General features: G+C 34.7%; 1 protein-coding gene across 2 annotated transcripts in view; it reads left to right on the forward strand.

The window, feature by feature from the left end:
- The window catches only part of psme4b (proteasome activator subunit 4b), a 61814-nt gene that overhangs the window by 12676 nt on the left and 27416 nt on the right, over positions 1-21722 (forward strand). For both annotated transcript variants that reach the window (XM_087275100.1, NM_001191020.2), the window contains 20 exon segments: positions 758-802; positions 1243-1392; positions 1805-1868; positions 1958-2032; positions 3490-3612; positions 3711-3803; positions 6818-7083; positions 10985-11171; positions 11316-11405; positions 14030-14094; positions 14251-14401; positions 16560-16658; positions 16738-16807; positions 16904-16971; positions 18788-19003; positions 19611-19768; positions 19855-19950; positions 20595-20650; positions 20805-20861; positions 20951-21006. In XM_087275100.1, the coding sequence (XP_087131226.1) occupies positions 758-802; positions 1243-1392; positions 1805-1868; positions 1958-2032; positions 3490-3612; positions 3711-3803; positions 6818-7083; positions 10985-11171; positions 11316-11405; positions 14030-14094; positions 14251-14401; positions 16560-16658; positions 16738-16807; positions 16904-16971; positions 18788-19003; positions 19611-19768; positions 19855-19950; positions 20595-20650; positions 20805-20861; positions 20951-21006 (2185 nt within the window).

The following is a 21722-nucleotide window of genomic DNA, read 5'->3' on the forward strand; positions in this document are numbered from 1 at the left end:
AGTTATTTGGTAAACAAAGAAAGGCTCTGATATATACTAAAATGCAGAAAATATTACTTTACACACTGAATTGTAAATAAATCATATGAGCATTTTATCTTAGTCAATAACATTGCTGAAATTATTTTAAAAACTGAAATAATTTAATTTACACACATTTACACAAGTAAATAAATAGTCTCAAAGATGGGCTAAAAATCTGCAGATTTCTGTGAGGGCAGATTTCATTTGGGCCTAGTAATCATTTAGTATATGTATATAATATATTTTGTATGATAACATATGTTTTTGTGTATTTTAACAAGTACAGTTTAGAATGGTTTATGATTGACGATAGAATAGTATTTCACAAGTATTTTGACATTGTTTAAAAAACGTTATGAAACATGCATTCATAATGCTTTCAGTGTGTGGAAAATCACTTTTGTCCAATTCAATTCATGCCGACAAAATTGGGATCAGTTCGGAGCAGCTTCCTGATTTGAATGGGCTGTTAATAGTGTGACCACATTTCTCTAAATAAGTTTTTTCTTTTATTAAAAAAGTACACAAGGAGAGCCTGATAACCTGGCATGTTGCTGTCATGTGCTCAGGTGCCTCTGGTGTTGGGAAACTGTCATTCACTCTTTCACAAAACGCACTGTAGTTGGTTTTCTGCTTTGCACGTGGTCTAATCGCATCTTTTTGCTTCAGCCTGAGATGCGCCTGCACTTTCACATTAACACACATGATTTTTCTCTGTCTCTCTCCCCTTCAGCTCCGTGGAGAACGTGTTGAAGACGCTAGTCAAAAGCTGCAGAGTGTAAGTGCTCTTTCAATCCTCTGTCATTCACTAATGTGCCTATAAATGTTCAACCCCTTTCACAAAGGAATTGCACATTGTGTTAATCAGCTTTCCGTCGAGCTGGTGAAAGAATCATGTAATCAGGCCGTTGTTAGACAAGCCCACAGCTTTCACACTGAGCCGATTACAGCTCTCTTAACACATTATACTGTCGACCCGTTTTATTCATATAACAACCTCTTTTCATCATTTCGCAAGAGCTCACATAACAAATAAACAACCGTGGAGCTGAGGAAATGACATGTGATTTTGCTATCAGAATGTCACATAATGTGTGTGTGTGTATGTGTGTGTGTGTGTGTGTGTGTGTGTGTGTGTGTGTGTGTGTGTGTGTGTGTGTGTGTGTGTGTGTGTGTGTGTGTGTGTGTGTGTGTGTGTGTGTGTGTGTGTGTGTATAGATATTTTCCTGAATCGGCCACACAGGAGATGCTGGATGAGTGGCGACCATTACTATGTCCGTTTGATGTCACTATGCAGAAGGCCATTGGCTACTTTGAGCTCTTCTTGCCCACCATTATGCCCCCTGAACAGCACGACAAAGGCTTCAAGTATGTACAACTAGCAGTGAAATAAGTGTTGCACTCAAATGAGAAATGGCTCGATAGTGATTAAAGGATAGTTCACTCCAAAACTAAAATTTACTCCGTATTTACTCTGTCTCTAATAGCTCCTTTTATAAGTTTCATATTTTTTTGTTGAACACTAAAGAAGATATTTTGAAGAAAGCTGAAAACCACTGACTTCCATTGTAGGAAAAACAAATACCATGGAAGTCAATAGTTACAGGTTTTCAGCATCTTTCAAATATATTCTTTTGTGTTTAACAGAATATAGAGAGGTTTGAATCAAGTAAAGGGTGAGTAAATGATGACAGAATTTTCATTTTTGGGTGAACTATTACTTTAAGTGCAAGCAACAAGTGTGAGTCGGGTTAATAGAGGATTTGTATGTGTGTTTTAGGTTATGGTTTGATGAAATGATGAATCTCTGGGTCTCAGTGCAAAACCTGCCTGCTTGGGAGGGTGTAAGTACATCTCATTTGTCAGTTCATTTGTTAAGTGCTAAATGCTGTGTGTCACCATTGGCTTTCTGTGCTCTCGTTTGATCTTGCAGAATCTAGTGAATCTCTTCGCACGCCTGGCTAATGACAACATTGGTTATGTGAACTGGGATCCATATATTCCCAAGGTACTGTCCTGCTGCTGTGAGAGTTTTGACCCTCTGAATGCATTCAATCTCTGTATACTTTTGCATTCTTATTATGTTTGAACTCATTACTTTTTCAATTATTTTGAAATGATAAAAAAGGCCTTCTATTCTGTGAATATTTTAACCGTAATCGTTCTGCATTTATTCTTTTTATTAATAAATTGTGGATTAATTTCTTTCAGGTATCAAATTACTTATGATTGGGGCCAGACAGAATCTGTGGACGTTTTTTTACTATTTCTGTAGAGAATTGTGTAAAATATCAGCAGATTTATGCAGAATAATTTTAAGAGTATCATAGCTAAACTTAATAAATAAAATAAAAAAATACCTGTTTAGCTTTTATTAAATCTCTACAGTGCAAGTTCAGTTAAATCTACTTATTTAGTAAACAAAGCAAGTCTCTCTGATTGTGTTATATCTCTTAAAAGACTTCTCTTTTCCCAAGTATAAATAGGAATAGGCTACATATTGTGTTCATCCAGTACTGCATAGAGAGGAAGGAGAGTTCCGCTTATTATCAAAGAGATGCCCTGGATTATCCCCAAATGCAAAGATCATTTCAAGAAATCAGTGCAATTTTGATTTTCTGTGATACTTCACACATTAACGTATGTAAACAAATCCTTAACAGAGACTGGCTGTACCTACAGACATTATAATAGGAGGTGGCCACGTGTCAAAGCAACAGACCGAAAGCGGATCATGCTTTCTATTATAATGTCTATGAGCAGTATATCAAATGTATGGACACACACACACACCAAGCAGCAGCAGAGGAGAGGTGTGCCAGTCACTGAATTCAGCATATAGGGGTTCTCAAATGTCCGCCTCATTATTTCTTGATATTATGCACTGTGTTTGTCATAAAGTTATCTGTAGCTCAAATGACAGCATTCTGTATTTAGCTTTTCACTTGTATTGTGGCTCTGAACTATCAAAACACATCTCAAAGGGCTTTTTTGGATGTGAAAAAGCGTAAAAAAACCCAGTTAGTTTTTTAATTTTATGATGGACAAAAGTTTCACAGGCAGTGTGTTTGTACAATTCACACAACGTGAGGTCGAATTAATTTTTTTAACCGGCGAAAATTACGGACAAACATTTTGGGTTTGGTATGCAACAACCTTAAAGGTGTTTCATATTTACCCTGGTTAATGTGTAATGTTTAAAACCAGAAAAAATAGGATAAAACCTTTTTTATTCTATGCTATATTAACAATGTAATTGTACATAATAAAAAAATAAATAAATGTGTATTTGGACAAATACCTCTTCATGCATTAAGATATTGTCTTTTAAAGCATTGTAAAGGTCTTTATTTTCATTTTTGACCAATTGCATTCATCATTCTGAATAACATCATACATGTTTTCTAAAAGAAATGATGATGCTAAATGTCTGAATTTATTCTGATATTTTCTGTCTTGCTTCAGATCTTCACCAGAATCCTGCGTAGCTTTAATCTGCCAGTTGGCACCAGCCAGATGGTAGTTCCTAGATACTTGACTAACTCCTACGACATTGGTCATGTGGTACTTTGGATTTCCTCCATGCTGGTAAGTTTCATGAGTCACATATCTATAAAAAGGCTAATTAATAAAAGGTTTGTTTATTCACAGATCATTTTTATAGTGTTGCTTATGGCTTTTTTCAGGGTGGCCCTCAGAACCAGTCCCAAAAGCAGCTTAATGGGCTCTTCAGTAGTATAGCATCCTTCTATCACCCCTCAAACAACGGACGCTGGCTGGTAAGATGTTCTCTATTTTAGGGTAAACAACAAGAACAATATGATGCAAATGGAAATCTCGTCCTCCCACGTTCTAGAGCTGCCTACCTGCGCTGTGTTGTCATCTGAGCTTCATGTTTGCGATATGCATTGACAGATGGTTCTCTGACAGAGCGAGGACACTTCAAATTCCAGCTATTGAAACCCTGCTAACAACCTTTCAGTTTCCATCTTAGACATGCATAATTTTCACACTCTAATGATACTAAGTGCCATAAACTACAATTCGGATGGTTTTTAAAGTTAATTATTTAACTCTGCATTTTTTTCTTTAAAACAAACTTATTTGGGATCATTGATATCAAAAGAAAGCATAACTAATCATCTGCGCCTGTTTGTTACATTACATTTCACAAAAAAAACAAAAAAAAACAAACAAACAAACAAAAAAAAAAAAATATATATATATATTTTTAACATTGATTCTTTTTGGCCAAAATAAACCTGTTTACATGCTGAAGATGACGGTGTTTAATGTAAATGCCCAAACATTGAGAAAAAAATTGTCAAAATGTATCGAAATGTACCACTTAACTAATAATTATCATTTTAACCTGACACAAAATGAATTTACAACAGGGAAAATAAGTACTGAACAAGTCACCATTTTTCTTAAAAAACATATTTCTAAGGGTGCTTTAAGTTATGCATGATAAAATGAAATTATGCAGGGAAAAAGTATTGAACACATGAAGAAAAGGAGGTGTAGAAAGGCAGTGAAAGCCTAGACAGCAGCTGAAATCTCTCAGTAGTTATTCAGCAACCCTCTGCCCTTCCTCAGTGTAAATCAATATTTGCTGCTGCAGTCTAACATTTACATCATCAGAATGATGAAGATGAAACTAGAGGGGACATTTCAGCAAGACAATGATCGAAAACACAGCCAAGGAGACTCTCAATTGCTTTCAGAAAAAGAAAATCAAGCTGTGGAATGGCCCAGCCAATCACCTGACTTGAATCCAATATAAAATATAATTTTGAAGATTTGATTGGCGAGACACACAGAACAGTCAAGATTTTTACACTGTTGAAGTATGTGTAAAACTCACACCTGAGAAATTCATGTGACTTCATTCTCCATATGAGAGGTGTCTAACCTGCCATCACCAAAAAAGCCTTTTATATAAAGTATTAAATAAATTTCAGTGGTTCAGTACTTTTAAACAACTGATTTTTTATTTATTTATTTATTTTGTATTATGTTTGTATTATTTGGGTTTTTACCAAAATCTGGTTAATTTTTATGTCAACAGTTTTTTTTTTTTTTATTCCCAGGAAAAAAACATGACACGTTCAATGCTTATTCCCCTGCTGAATCTATTTATTTTCTTTTTGCTAAGGGGAAGGAATTTCATCACCATGTTTAGTTCACATATAAAGGAAAATTCTGTTATTATTATTCTGCCTACATGTTGTTCCAAATCATCCAAACCTTTATTCATCTTTGAAACTCAAATTAAGATATTTAAAATGATATTTAATAGCTCTGTAATCCTCCATCGACAGCAATGGTCCTGACTCATTCAAAGTCAGAACAGTTACCAAAAAACATCTTCAAAACATTCCATGGGCTCTATTTTGACGGTCCATGCGCAGAGCAGAAAACGCAGGGCGCAAATGCTTTCAGGGCGTGTCAGGATGCGTTTTTGCTAATATAAGGACGGGAAATCTGCCTTGCGCTGTGGCGCATGGTCTAAAAGGGTTGAGTTTATTTTCTTAATGAGTTATAGGTGTGTTTTGAAAATAAACCAATCAGAGTCTCATCTCCCATTTCCTTTAAGAGTCAGCTGCGTCGCACCAAGAGCGCATTCGCTATTTACAGGACGCAAAGTAAGTCTAAGTGGAAAAAATGAGCATTTCACAAGCAAACAGTTAACAGTTAACAGTTTTTTAACAGAAAACTGTTAAACAGAGCATCTACTGCGTGAGAATGAGAGATAATAGAACTACTTTCACATTCGCTCTTGGATAGGGAAACCTTTACGCACAGACATCAATTAGTCTATAAATAAATACTTTTGTTTAAGCGCAAATATTTGTTTCAAAACTATTTCTAAATTCAGTTCTAATTTCCAGCAAATGAATAATAATAACAAAATGTGCTCAAAAACCTGAGTTATATCCTAAAACACATGCCGTACCCCATATGGTCTAAAACCTGACAGGTGGGCAAATCTAAGCTTGTTTTTAATAAAACAAATATAAATATGGATATAATAAATAATACTGCTAATAATAATAACATTATACAAAAGCAAATTGTTATGAATGAACTGAAAAGCCTCCCGAGATGAAGACATAAAAGCAGTGATTTTTCATATTTATGTAGGCTAGAAAATAATATGTTTTGCAATATTTTAGTCCTTTATATTTATATCCTATATCTATTCTTATTATATCCTATATATATCCTTAATATTTTAATTTTTTATATGTAAAGATATTTGCCTATTGCTCTCTTGTGCGTATTAAGCAGTGCGTAAGCGAGGTTTAGAACGGGTTAGTTTTGGTCTAATGAAAAATCTAATATATTTTCTCAAAATAGCAACGTGCCAGCGGTCTGCCTCAGAACGCCTTCCTTTTTAGACCAGAACGCCTATGGGCGCACAAATGAGCGCTAATGCATTTGTTATTTAAACAGCGTAGCGCAACGCCTCAAAACGACTCTTGCGCCAAGATGAAACTACCAAAAGACTATTGTGCCGCGCCTTGTGCCACACTGCGCCGGATGTATGATAGGGCCCCATATGTCTGTGCCATGTCAGTGGTTTAACTGGAATAATGTAAAGTACAAGAATAATTTTGTGTGCACATAAGACAAAAATAAGACAAACTGTGAGATATCACTAGGGATAATGGGAATCGATTTTTATCCATATATTGTGATAGAAAACCTCATGACTGAAAATCTTAATGATTTTGAGAGATTTGATCAGTGTCAATCATATTTAAATATTGCTTCTATTTTGTCACAGATGAAACTGATGAAGCTCCTTCAGCGTCTTCCTGCCAGTATAGTTCGACGACTGCATCGGGAGCGTTATAAGAAACCCTGCTGGATCACCCCTGTTCCCAGCACTCACAAACTCACAGACCAGGACGTGACCGACTTTGTGGAGAGCATGAAGCAGCCGGTTCTGATGGCCATGTTCAGCAAGACGGGCAGCATGGATGCAGCTCAGGCCCTGCAGAACCTGGCACTCATGAGACCAGAGCTGGTCATCCCACCTGTGCTAGAGAAGTAAGTGTGTGGAGCTGCCTCACATTTTTAAAAGCAAGTAGTTCTGATCTCTTATGATAATGTAAAATTAAATTTGAAATATGCAATTTACGTTTAAAAATAAAACAATTAATATCCTATTTAAACCTGTATTTAGCATTATCCACTTTTGATTCTCAAAAAAAATGTAAGACTAGTTAGATGGGGCCACATTTACATAAAAATATGTACACAAAAAGGCAAAACTGGCAAATATCACATATTTGTCAGGGCTCGAAATTGCGACTGTTTTGGTCGTATATGCGCCCAAAATTGTATCTATCTCAAAAAATATTTGGGAGCATATGTGCGAGTGCATAAAATAAATGTTGTGCGACCAGTTTTCACAGCAAAATGTTCACCACATGTGCGGAATTGGAAGGCATTCACACATTAAGCATCTTTGCACCTAAAAACACCAAACGCAGCACTCAGGAATAGTTTAAAACTGCAGTAAACAAAGCATGCAATGCTTGCCCCGCCTTTAAGCTCTTCTTATTGGCCCACTGTGCTATAACATAACATGAATGGTTTGGTTAATATCAGCTGTCAATCACTCGGTTCCGATGACAGGGAGCTACAGCCACGAAAACGCAAAGATCTGGATCTGAGAGAATGTAAACAACAGACAGATTTAGTTTTAGAAACCACCTAAAGTTACAACTAATGACACATCTGATTAGTGATCATGTAATGAATGTCAGTCCAGCATTTACACTTTTCGAAGAGTGGATGAAAGACTTCCAATGTTTAAAGTCCGCTATGATAATGACTAAAGCATTAACCGTAAAGCCGGTGGGACGGAGGTTTCAGGTAACAGTGTTTGCCACTGAATCTACACATTTTAGATGTTCTAACGTTATTTAGTCCTTCATTTAATCATCACGATGCTGTCAATCATGCGACTGATACGTTATTCACCATTACTAAAGAGGATACATTCACTGAGATGAAGCATATTACAGCTCATGAAAAGACAGTTACTGCTATTAAGATGATGTATGCAAATAATAAGTTATAAGTCAATATCATCTGTGCAATATCAGACAGCACCCGTGAGAACAACACAGTGATTATTGTTAATTCGGTTGATGTCATTTACGTCAAGCAATGCGTGCAGGGCCGGTGAGTGCATGCAGAGTTTTGTTTATTTGTTAGCTGTGATTAGAGTGTTAATATATAATAGAATTTGCTAAAATAAAACGTGTATTAACGGTGCTCATAATTGTTGGTGGGTGCGACTAAATTTTGTCTGCTTTGCTTAAAGTTTTGAAGTTAGGAGCACCGGTGCTACTAAGAACAAAGGTTAATTCCGAGCCCTGTTTGTTAACCTAGGGGTTAAAGGGATAGTTTACTTGAAAGAATTAAAAAAAAGTTAAAGTACTCGTCCACAGGTCATTCAGGATGTAGGTAATTATTATTATTTTTTTCACTAGAACATTAAAGAAGATTTTGACCTGAATGTGTGATCCTTGATGATTCATACAATGGCAGTGAACGGATAAGTTTTTTAGATAAAAAATAAAGGCATACAAACAAGTGCAAATCAATAGCCACGACTTCTGATGACACATTAAGGTTTTGTAAAGCAAAATGATCGGTCTGTGTAAAGTAATTAAATGTTATTCACAGGGTTCCCACACTTATTGAAAGTACTTGAATTTTAGGCATATGTATTCAAGTCCTAGAAAGTACTTAAAACAAACATGGGTTATTGTCAGTGCTTGAATTAAATGTGAAATGAGATTTGTTTATTGTGGTATTTCAACTATTGTACTGTGATGCTGTCATAAACAGAATGGAAAAAATGGAAAATTCTTAATTTACAAATCTTCAATTTAAATCCTGTACAAGAACTATGACAACACACATTTTATCAAAGTTTCAGAAACCACATTTGACTATTGCTTGTATTGAATTAAACACATTTTCTTAGAGTTCTTTGAAGATGACATGAAAACATGAACATGAAAAGTTTTGCACATTTTTTTTTTAAATGAAAATAAACATTCAAAACGTCATCATTATTAGCACATTTTTTTATGTAAATATTAAGCGTAGGTGGCATGGGGGCTCAGTGGTTAACACTGCCACATCTCAGCCAGTTCCAACTGGGCCAGTTGTCATTTCTGTGTGTAGTTTGCATGTTCTCCCTTTGTTCATGTGGGTTTCCTCTGGGTACTATTGTTTCCCCTTACAGTTCAAAGACATGCGGTACAGGTGAAATGGATTAACTAAATTGGCCCGTGTGTGTGTGTGTGTGTGTGTGTGTGTGTGTGTGTGTGTGTGTGTGTGTGTGTGTGTGTGTGTGTGTGTGTGTGTCACTGTGAGAGTAAATGGGTGTTTTGTGTTATTGGGTTGCAGCTGGAAAGACATCTGCTGCATAAAACATATGCCGGAATATTTAGCGGTTCATTATGCTGTGGTGACCCCTGATAAATAAGGGGCTAAGCCAAAGGAAAATTATTGAATGAATATTAAGTTTAAGTGAAATGTTAAGAAAACACATGTGGGGGGTGCAAATTGCAAATTTGAAAAGTCATTAATAAAAATGCTTTTATTAATCAAACTGCATATAATTGATGTAATTTGAAAGTTCTTTAATCTGCTGTTCATTAAAGAGTGGGAACCCTGTATTTTACAATATTATTAGCTTTATTTCACATGTGCACCTGTAGTCTGGTTGCTTTTAATGACAAAGGCATGAGAGTTGACGGACTACAAAGACTACAACTAGACTACAATCAGACAAGTTCCATATGTGTTAAATAGCTGTTTAAACAATGGCTTATGTTAAATAGCTGATTGAAAGTAACATTTTTTTTTTTTTTTTTTTTTTTACAGTTATTCAAATTTAGTTTTTGTATAAAGTCTTAACCATGTAAATTCTGACATGAAATAGCAGTCAGAAATTTTATTTTACCTTTAGACAAATATGATAAGAAAATTTTTATGGTTTTTCGTTGACTAATGTAGTGTAATATAGGGAAATAATGAGCTTATATTTTTATTTTTAGGCTCAAACTTAGCTAAATATGATTTTTTTTGCATACAGAAAACAGAAGATAAAACTTTGATTGCTTGTAATGTAAATAAGTGAGTTCTTAGAAATAACAGTAAAAGGTTGCTTGCAAGAAAAGCTTTTAAATATACATTATAATGATGTTATTTCCTAATATTATTTATTCATAAGATTATATCAAATAAGTTTTTTAATAAGATGTGAGGAGCAAAACATACACATAAATAATTGTAATTAACATTAACTAATATATCATATTTAATTCATAAAAAATGCATAAAAACAAAAAGAAAAAGGAAAGGTATTAACCAGTAAAACATACCAGAGTAACTATTAGTTCATTCTGCTATGGTGACCCCTGATAAATAAAGGTAAGGCAAGGCAAGGCAAGTTTATTTATATAGCACATTTCATACACAATGGCAATTCAAAGTGCTTTACATAAACAAGAATAAAAGAAACAAGTAAAATAAAAATAAAAACAAATAATAAAAATGCGTCAAAACAAAACAGAAAAACAGGTAAAATGTGATATAAAAGAATGAAGAAGAAGAGTGAATAAAGGAATATCTAAAAGGAGTGAGTTAAAAGGCTTGTAGATGTTTACATACTATGGTTTTTTTCAGCAAATGTTTGATCATGTTGATGATTGAGTAGGATTTTTAAACCTTAAAACTTTACCGTATGCCATATAGTACCTTCCTTTATTCACTTTCAGGGTTTTCAAATCCAGTCTTTGTAAATAGACTCTGTAAGCAGTCATCTTGGAATTAAGTGTTAAAGCAGGAGCTGGTCTGTTTGTAAAGGAAGAACCAACTAAAAGCCACTGTGTATAATGTGTGACTCTGCTTCCCCCTGCAGGACGTATCCTGCTATGGAGACACTGACAGAGCCACACCAGCTTACTGCCACTCTCAGCTGCATGATTGGCATGGCTCGCAGTCTTCTCAGCGGCGGCCGACATTATCCTGAAGGCCCTGCGCACGTCCTGCCTCTGCTTATGAGAGCACTGCCTGGAGTCGACCCTAATGACTTCAGCAAATGCATGGTGGGTTAAACTGTGAATTACACACATAAAGAGCTAATAAATATAGAGAAATAAGAAATAAATCAAATTATGACAACTTAGAAATTATTTTCTTCTAATTTAATACTCTGTTTGACCGCTATTTTTTATTTTTATTGATTTTAGATCACGTTCCAGTTCATTGCTACTTTCACTACTTTAGTGCCTTTAGTGGACTGTTCATCAGCCCTCCACGACAAGAATGACTTGACAGAGGTAAAAACCTGAAATGATATGTTGATGTATATGTTAATGTGTGTACATATGTACAGTTGAAGTCAGAATTATTAGCTCCCCTGTATATTTTTTCCTCAATTTCTGTTTATTGCAAAGATTTTTTCAACACATTTCTAAACACAATCGATTTAACAACTCATTTCTAATAGCTGATCTCTTTTATCCTTGCCATGATGACAGTAATATTTTACTATATATTTTTTAAAATCCTAGAATTAGTATTCGTCATGGAATTTCTATTCTTGCAAACAGCATTTTAAGTTTTGCAGCAACCCACACACCATATACAATCCTATCTAGCCCCAACAAAACAATCCACAAATATAACAAGCATTATCTGGAAAAAAAAAAAAAAGAAATAAAATAAATAAAAATTAAAGTGCGATTTTAATGCTTAACTAAATTTATTAGGCTTATTAAGCTAATTAAGACTAAATTAAGTTAGGGCAATTAGGCAAATCATTGTATAGTGGTTTGTTCTGTAGACAACTGAAAAAAAATGCTTAAGGATTATATTATTATGCAATTAGTATTGACCTTTAAATGGTCTTAAAAAAATTAAAAACTCCTTTTATTCTAGCTGAAATAAAACAAATAGACTCTTTTCACTTTTCTGCGTTTGTCAGTAGTGGAAGGCATCATAGCTGGGTAAACTTAGAGCGCAGTGAATGGGAGAATACAATGAATAATTTTTTACAACAATATTTGAGGAAATAATAGAAGCAAAACTCTGCGATGGTGTTATCAAGACTTTCAGGAAAAAATTGTGTGAGACTGATAACGACAGCCAGAGGAGAGAATAACATCAAATTTACTGTCCTGTCCCCTAGACACTGCATTAAAAACAGCATAACCAGTCATTTTTTCGTGATTTGATGCAAAGATGATATAATACATCCATAAATGTTCATACTAAAAAAAAAATCTAAATATTAAAAACTTTTAAGGATTTAAGATTATGATGACCGTTAAACGCGTTAAACGTCTTGTGAAAAGGGTCAATAAGACTTTTTTCAGAGGAAAAAAATATTGTAGGACGTACTGTGAACAACTCCTGCTCTGTTAAACATATTTTGGGAAATATTTCACAGTATTGGCAATTTGTATTTGGCCAGCACACACAGGGCTCAACAATAAGGACTGACTGCTGGCCCGGGGCCAGCGTGCAAGACCTTCCGGACAGTATACAGAATGGTTACTGGTCCTATAGGGGCCAGTGCTGCCTTGTCACTAAAGTTAATTTGGCTGCGACTGTTTGTCAATTGCGTGCTTTTATCCCCAGACGTTTGTTTTGGAACCTTTCTCGTTTGCCCATCAAGAGCGGTTCGTGGCATATGTGAATTCTGCAATCGTGCTCGAGTCCGCACCAAATCAATCGGTCTGAGATCGCCAGAATGAGGTGGTCTTGGCTCGATTGAGCGGATCAATTGTAGTGAAACAAAACAATTTACTGAACCAGGCTATATCACAGTGTATTATGGTTGCGTAATAGCCATATATACAGCTATATGAAGAGGGAATGATGAGTAGGGCAGGGTGTCATTTTTACCGGCAAATGTGCATTTCAGTCTAATATAAAAGTGAAAAAATGCTGTTTATCCGTTGACCGAAAAAAAAAAAACTTACCGAAATTACCATTTGATAATTATTCCATATTTTAATCTTATATTTTGTATTAGACCATTTGTTTTGCTCATTTGTTTTCTTCATTTCGACACCTCGAAAGAAAGATCAACATTGCTTCATGATCTGACTGCAGTTCCCCTGCATGATCCCCTGCATTCTTAGTCTTCATCTTAAAAAAAACTCAAAGGCCATAATTGATTAAAACGTAGGCTAATATGATTATTACCTTCATGGATCAAGCAAAAACAAGAAGTGAAATGCATTTTAAATCTAGGTTTACAAATAAATGAAAAATAAAAATATTGACAGTATTATAGACTGATGTAATGAGCCGGTTTCTAAAATTAGGCATTTTGGTGGGTTCGCTTTAATTAATCTAATCAGTATTGTATTTGAATTAAATCATTTTTAAATTGTCAGTTGTATTTAAAGAAAAGTTATGCTGAATAAGTAAATGGCTAACTTCTTTTTTTGGTGGGGCAAGAGAAAATTTTGGCAGGGCAAGTATAAAAAATCCCTAGCGCTGAACCCTGACACATCATAATAATTTCTAAAAATTCCAGTGTTAATAAATTCCATTTGTAATTTGGTTTCTCTAAATTAAACAAAACACTTGCATTATAAACACATTTTTAGTTTCTCTTATTTTGCTACAAATTTAAAAAATGTAACGTAATTAATTTGTAAAATGTAAGTATTCAGAATAAAATAAGGACTAAAAAATAGGAGTGGTCTTCAATGTAAACAACATTTATTATAAACGTTAGACCTCAACAAATGTATTTAAAGCCAAGCAAACATGGGTGATGGTCTAAAAAAAACTCATGTGTCTCTCTAATTTGGCACCAATACAAATGTGTGTGCAGGATGTTCAATATACACGTCATTCATTTGGAAATGAAGCCACTCTGTGGGTCAGATGATAAAAAAGGCAGCTTATTCTGTATTTGTTTATAAACTTTTTTTTCTTCTTGTAGATGGAGAGAGAGTTGTGTTCAGCTTCTGCAGAGTTTGAAGACTTTGTTTTGCAGTTTATGGACAGGTGAGTCATTTTGTGTGTGGTGTGTGTGTGTGTGGTGTGTGTGGTGTGTGTGGTGTGTGTGGTGTGTGTGTGTGTGTGTGTGTGTTTGTGTGTGTTTTTTTAAAAAAAGTATAAGCTTTATTTTTGTGGCTTATGCCCTGTTTTGTATGCCTGTAGGTGTTTTGCATTGATTGACAGCAGTACACTGGAGCAGACGCGCGAAGAGACAGAGACAGAGAAAATGACTCATTTAGAAAGTCTGGTAGAGCTGGGCCTTTCTTCTACCTTCAGCACCATTCTGACACAGTGCTCCATGGAGATATTCAAGGTTTTAATAGCATTTTAATGCTTTGTTTAGTTGAAATACTGCTAGTTCTTGTAACCTAATAATTGGGCTCGTTTTCTTTCCTCATACATTTTGAAATGCAATCATAAATGTTTTTTTTTTTGCCCATCAAATTTGACAGCGTGTTGCACAGAATGATAGTATTTGTGTGTAGTCACCATGTTTCAAGTTGTTTTGACTTTCAGTAGATAATTTTGCTGCACTCTCTATAAAAGGGATAGTTCTCTCAAAAATGAACATTCTCTCATAATTTAATCATTCTTGGCTTTTTCCAAAACAGTTTGAGTTGTTTTGATCTGTTGAACAAAAAAAAGCTATTCTGAAGAATGTTGGAAATTGGTAGTTTTTTCTTTTCCAACTATGAATCTTAGTGGTTTCTGGTTTCCAACATTCTTCAGGCTATCTTCTTTTGTGTTCAACAGAACAACAAAAACACAAGAAAAAACCTAACTGTTTTGCAGCAAGTCAAGTGTAAGCTATTTCACCTACTGTACCTTCAGCACCATTCTGACACAGTGCTCCTTTGAGACATTCAAGGTTTTGGTAGCATTTTACTTGCTTATTTAATTGGCTCGTTTTCTTTCCTCATAAATTTTGAAATGCATTTATAAATGGTTTAAAAACAACTCAGTTGTTGTGCCAATCAAATCTGATAGTGTTTTTGCAGAAAGATTAAGCATTGTGACTACACACAAATACAAAGTTTTTTGACTTATCATATATAATTTTGCTGTACTTATATTTTCCATTAAAGGGTTAGTTCACTCGAAAATTAAAATTCTCTCATAATGAAATTCATCTCATTACTCTTGACTGATTTCATTCCATTTTGATCTGTTGAAAAAAAACACAGAAGCTATTCTGAAGAATGCTGGAAATCAATAACCATTGCTTTTCCTACTGTGGATCTCAGTGGTTGCATGCTGGTTTCCAGAATTCTTCTGGATATCTTCTTTTTTGTGTTCAACAGTAAATTCAATAAAAATCTCTTACTGTTTTGGAGCAATTCAAGTGTAAGTATTTTTTTAAATGGAAGAATCAGTGAATCATAATTGTCATTTTTTGGGTAAACTATATTTTTTAATTCAACAACAATGCACTGAATCCAAAAAGGCAATAAAGATATTCATTGGCTGCATTTACACTGCATGGTTCAGCTGACTCAATTCAGATTATTATTATTTTTTTTTTACAATAAGAGACTCAGGCTATGTTCATATGTAAAAATGTATCCAAAAATAATCGGATCCTTGTCTGCAGTGTAAGCAGGTAGAACAGATTTTCACCTGTCGATGCAAGTTGCACATCATTAATAACTATAATGAATGATATCAACCAACAGGTATTTAAACAAGCATCGTAACCACCTGGTTGACCTTTTATCCATTGGCTATCATTATTATTTTAATAGCTTATTACTATTTATCAGAGATGTGTCCGTATATTATCCAATGCAAGCATGAGTCAAAAAGTATTTTTAAGGAGTGCACCTTAAAGGATTGAGCACATTAACGAGAGAGAAACATCCAATACATAAACAATATAAGCTAATAAAAACTGTTGCGTACATCAAGTGCATAAATCACTCCATGGACCTTACATTAAGATGCCTACTATTTTAAAAAAGCCTAGATTAAAAGAAGATGGCCAAATGAGAACTTTTCTGTCAAAAACTAAAGTAAAATAAATTATCAAAAGAGTTAAATAAAATTAAACCCTGTGAACAGATTAAGTACAGGAATGAAGACTCCTTCTTTATGAGCTGTCAGTCAGCACCCACTCTTTTTTTTTTTTCCTGGTCATTGCGTCTTTGTCATGTGCAGTGTAAATGCAGACAATCGAATACAGGTAACTTTTAAAAGACGACTCAAGCCTGTCAAAAAAAACTGAATTGACCATCAGGATCTGCAGTGTGAATGCAGCCATCATGTAGCTAACCATATTTCAGCACTTTCAAAAATACTAAGCAACATAAAAGCATTTATCATTGATGGCAATAAGATATAACTATAATTATTCATTTCTTGAGCATCAAATCACATTCATTTCTTAAGGATTATATTAGATGTATTTCTGTAGGATCTTCTCTCAGTAAGGTGTGTGTGTGTGGGTGACTCATATGAGGTGTTATTACCTATAGGTGGCTCTCGAAAAAGTCTTCAACTTCGCCACCACCAACATCTTTGAGACTCGTGTCGCAGGCAGAATGGTGGCAGACATGTGCAGAGCGGCTTCTAAGGTAGTGTCTTTTCCCATTGCATGCAAGCAAACATGACTCCGAGACCGCATTGATTCAACTGTCCTCTGCTTTGTTTCAGTGTCACCCTGCTGAGTCTCTCAGGCTGTTTGTACCGCACTGCTGTAACGCCATTACTCATCTAACTGCCAGTGCGTACAAGAAAATAAAACCACATTCTGTGCCATACTGAGAGCATGTCAGCATCCTCACTTGAGTTTTTTTGGTTGTGTTTTTTGTTTTTTTAGATGAAGATGTTTCAAATGAGGAAGAACTGGATAAAGAACTGCTCTGGAACCTACAGCTTCTGTCTGAGGTGAAAAGACCACTGTATTATAATGCATATGAAATATTTGAAAAGCTGCATCACAGAATCATGTTAATTAGGCATTGTTACCCATCATAGCCTTTGTCCTGACTTTGGGACTGTTCTGTATAGTAGGCATTATTATATACCTTGTACCGTGATTCTTTGGAGTCAGCATCATATGTATTATTCATGAATGTGCAGATAATTCAATCCTTTAATGCACTGCAAATTACAATGATAAGCTTTTCATTCAACCGTGAAAATTATTGATCTAAAAAATGCATGCTGTGTGTTTTATGCTTATTAGATTATAAAGTCATCAGTTTAGCAACAGACTTAAAGAAATAGTTCAGCCAAAATAAAAAATCCTGTCATCATTTACTTGCCCTCATGTCATTCAAAACCTTCATGACTTATATTTGTTCTGCATAATGTTAAAAATATGAACGTTGTTAATCAAATTGTTTAGGTTTCATAGTGCAGTGCGGATTGCCCAGGTATATTAACGGCCACCCAAGTATATTTGGTGGTGACACATGAATAATACTATTATTATCTTCCTTTTACACTTTTTTTTGTATCCATCTAATTGAGCCAAAAATTCGCCATTGATTAACCAGTGGAAAATCTTCTCTCGCTTTGTTTCCTATTGTTGGTTCTGTGTGCACAATCTGTCACTCACACAGACAATCTCATGTGCTCTACAGAGACACACCTTTTCCACCAAAATGTGTCCGACCACAGTTTCTAAATCTCCTAAAATGTCCGCAATTTGGATTTTACTTAAGCTGCTTTGCTTTGGCAATACTGTAAATGTCAAGCCAATAAAGCAACCTTAGAGAGAGAGAGAGAGAGCAGTCTTTACCTATCAGTGGGTGCACATGGCTCCTAAATGGCACAAAAGTAAAAGGATTTCTTTTATTTCAACAGCTTTTTTTTGTTTTTTAAATGACTTTAATCCATTGAAAAGAAAATTGAGAACACATGAGATTTGTGGAGTCATTGCAACAAATAACCATAACAGAGTGAAACATTATCACTTACATGTGTTATAAAGACATTTAAAAAAAGTGTAAAGCTTCCAGGCACAATAACATAAAAGATTATTAACTTTAATGTAGAAAAAATGCACTGAATGCAATGAAGACTACACAGTGTTTTTTTACATTGCAATATTAAATTTCTTTATCTGAATACTGTTTGATTCTCTGGAAAACCATAAAGATATGTTTATTTTATTTTTTCTTTGCTCGATTGTAATTATTCTTGCAATTTTATTTATTTATTTATTTATTTATTATTATATATATATTTTTAAACATGATTCACACCTTACAAAATCACCACAACCAATCTAAATAAATTATTTTTCTTCATTCACAAATATGGATATTCAAACAATTTGGTAAAATTGTATTCATATCGCAATATATATCGCAAAAAATAACGCAATGTCAGATTTTTCCAATATAGTGCAGCTTTTATATTATATTATATTATATTATATTATATTATATTATATTATATTATATTATATTATATTATATTATATTATATTATATTACATTATATTACATTTTAAATTTTGCAGAAGAAAAAAAACAAGCACCATGGAGTGATAATGAGAAAATCATGGTATAAAATTTGGATGGACTTTATACGTTTATACAGTTTTTATTCTATAGTGTATTTATTCCTGTAGAAGCATTAATGGAGTCACTACCTCCAAACAGGTTCAAATCAGTCACCTTACAAGCCATCTGTTAGACACTAACACTCATTACTGTGTCTCACACTGCCAACGCCTCTCGCTAATCTTCAGGTGACTCGCGTGGATGGGGAAAAGCTGCTCCCGTACCGCACACAGCTGGTGCAGATTTTACAGCTGACCCTGCGCTTGCGTTGTAAGCAAGGCTACAGTCTGGCCTGCAACCTACTACATCATGTCCTGCGTTCCACAGCACTCATCTACCCCACAGACTACTGCAGTGTCCCTGGTGGCTTCAGCAGGCCCCTGCAAGAGTACTTGCCCATTAAGGTACTGCGACTTTTCTTTGGTCTCATTTTTACCTGTTATTAAAATGTGTTTTTGTCAATCTAATCACAAATAATATAAACAAGGTCTTAACAATTTAAGCTTGTCCACTTTCAACCACTTCATGGTAGTTGAATATTCATTAGATTGAACTGTCTTCATATTGTTAATGCTCACATGATAAAAATACTTTCAAATAGACACTAAAAATCACCCACTTTTAGCTAAGTGACCTTACATGAGGTCATTATAGGATGTGTTGTGGTAAAAAAGGGCTGTTTATGGCATGTATTGCTGCATTGTACCAAAACATGGCATGCAATTGATATCTAAATCAATTTAGTTCCTTTGATGTCCTGTTTGCATGTAATGCAAATAACATGGGCTTGTTTATTCAGTAGTATTCATACATCCTGCTTCATTTAAAAGTGACATATAGTGTGGCACAATAAGAGGAAAGTAATATCAATGACTTCTGAACATATGTAGTCATAATTCATCTTGACTAGCATGCCAATACCAGGTTAAACAGGACCTTAGTGAATACAATGGAGCAATATCCTGTGATCCTATGGATTCTCTTTTCTTTCATGCATAATTTGTTTCGCAGGATTGGGGCCGTCCAGGGGACCTTTGGAATCTGGAGATTCAGTGGCACGTACCCAGCACAGAGGAGACCGCTTTTGTGTTCTACGTTCTGGACCTTCTGCTGCAGCCAGAGCTACAGCGCCTGCAAAGATATGCACAGGGAGAGCAAGAAATGAGCAGGTCTGAATTTTTAAACTTCATGTTTTTGGTGATTGTTTTACCAGTGTTGTTTTTCTAAAGCTGATATCACTCTGCATTTTAAACAGAGATGATGTTCTTCAGAGTCTGTGTATTGTCCAACACTGTCTACTGGGTGCTGGAAGTATGCTTCCACCTCTTGATGGGTCTACAGTCACTGGCCTGTAAGTCCTAAAACCATTACAGCTTTTATTTTTAGCAAAGCCACATTAAATTGATCAGAAAAGACAGTAAAGACAATGATGTTAACAACATTTTGTTTAAAACAAATGCTGTTTTTCTAAACTTTCTGAACATCAGTAGATCCCAGAAAAACATATAATCTAGCCACATCATCAACAAAATTCATTGGAAGCAGCACAACAAATCACAATGCAGAAAGAGTGATCGATCCAAAACAAAATGTCTCCTCAAAGAAAATCTTTGATTGATTTGACCTCTTTAAATAGTCAATTGTTTAAATGCTTAATAAGTTCTGTTTCAAAATAAATGTAATAAACTGACAAGTCAAGTTTCTCTTCATGCGTGTAGGTTTGTTGTTAAATGCCAGTGTTAAACGCTCAGGACTAAATATATAATTTTTTAAAAGCCAACTGAACCGAGAGCATCAAATTAGAAGTTTGAACATGTCCTTAAATTGATTTCAATAATCATCAGTCGGAAACAGTACATTTATCATTTAATAGTGTTTTTACTGTATTTTTGATCAATTAAATGCAGTTTGATCAAATAAAACTGACCTTTAAACTTTTGATAAATGGTGCTTCAGTATGAAAGTTTATTTTCTTCTTAATTCTCTTCTGTGCAGTGTGCCCAGCATGGTTAATTTGGAGGAAACAAAGCTGTACATCGGTGTTGACTATGGTAAGCCACAACTGAAAAAGTCAAACTATATTTATGAAGCCCATTTCAAGTTGTTGTGATGAATGTTCAAGTAGAGACATGGGTAGTGTATCATGATGATAGAGATTAGGATATCAGCCTCACAGCCCATAAGACATTGCTGATTTTTCCACAGATCAGTCCAGAGAAAACTACCGTGAGGCTGTCTGCAAAGTGATGAGACAGTTGCTTCGTAAGTGCTCCTCATTTATTGCATCTAACTTCACACACTTTCATTCTTTATACAGTCACCCCAATGCATCTTTTAATTCTTTTCTGTAGATTATATTCTGGAGCACTCAGAGGATGACACCAAATCCCTATTTGCCATTATCAAGGTAAATGTACGCAGTTGATATTTGAGCAAAATAAATTGCATCTATTGCCAATTAATCATATAGCAGTTGAGGGAGGGATATAAGGGAAAAAGTACATCCAGGTGGTTATTAATGCATAATAAAACCAGACTGGCTTAACAGGAATTTGTCTTGTTGAAGAGCTTTATTCTGCAGAAACAACCACCCAGATTAACTTTATCCTGCTTATTACACAGCTACTTCCCACAAAACTTAAGAATTAGACACAAAACATTGTGTAAGCCATAATAGTTTTATAGTTGTAGTTTTTATAGTTCATTTTCTATTTAAATGCAAAGCTGACAGAAATGAAAACAGCTGAATGGAACATACACTAACTAACCTATGTTGTAACCAGTGCTTAATTTGTAAGTGAATAATTCCCAGAACAAAACCAGGAAATTAAAGTTACCGGGACCAATGTCCACCAAACAATTTCAGTTTTCTCGGAACATGACGTCAATAAACTGTGATAGGGCTAAAAAAAGAGCATCACATTTCTGAATGGTCTTTAATTATTTTGTGCTATATAACGTTATAGGTCAGTCTTGGATAATAAAAACATGTAGCTACAAACATATATTTGTATGAACAATTACTATTCAGTTCACTTTTATATGCCAAGTGAAAAAATAATATTTAAATGACTCACTTTGTCTAATCTTTAAGAAGAGCACACAGTTACCTCTTCTGGCCTG

This window comes from Danio rerio, chromosome 12 (genome assembly GCF_052040795.2).
Source record: "Danio rerio strain M-AB ecotype USA chromosome 12, GRCz13ab, whole genome shotgun sequence".
Lineage (NCBI taxonomy): Eukaryota > Metazoa > Chordata > Actinopteri > Cypriniformes > Danionidae > Danio > Danio rerio.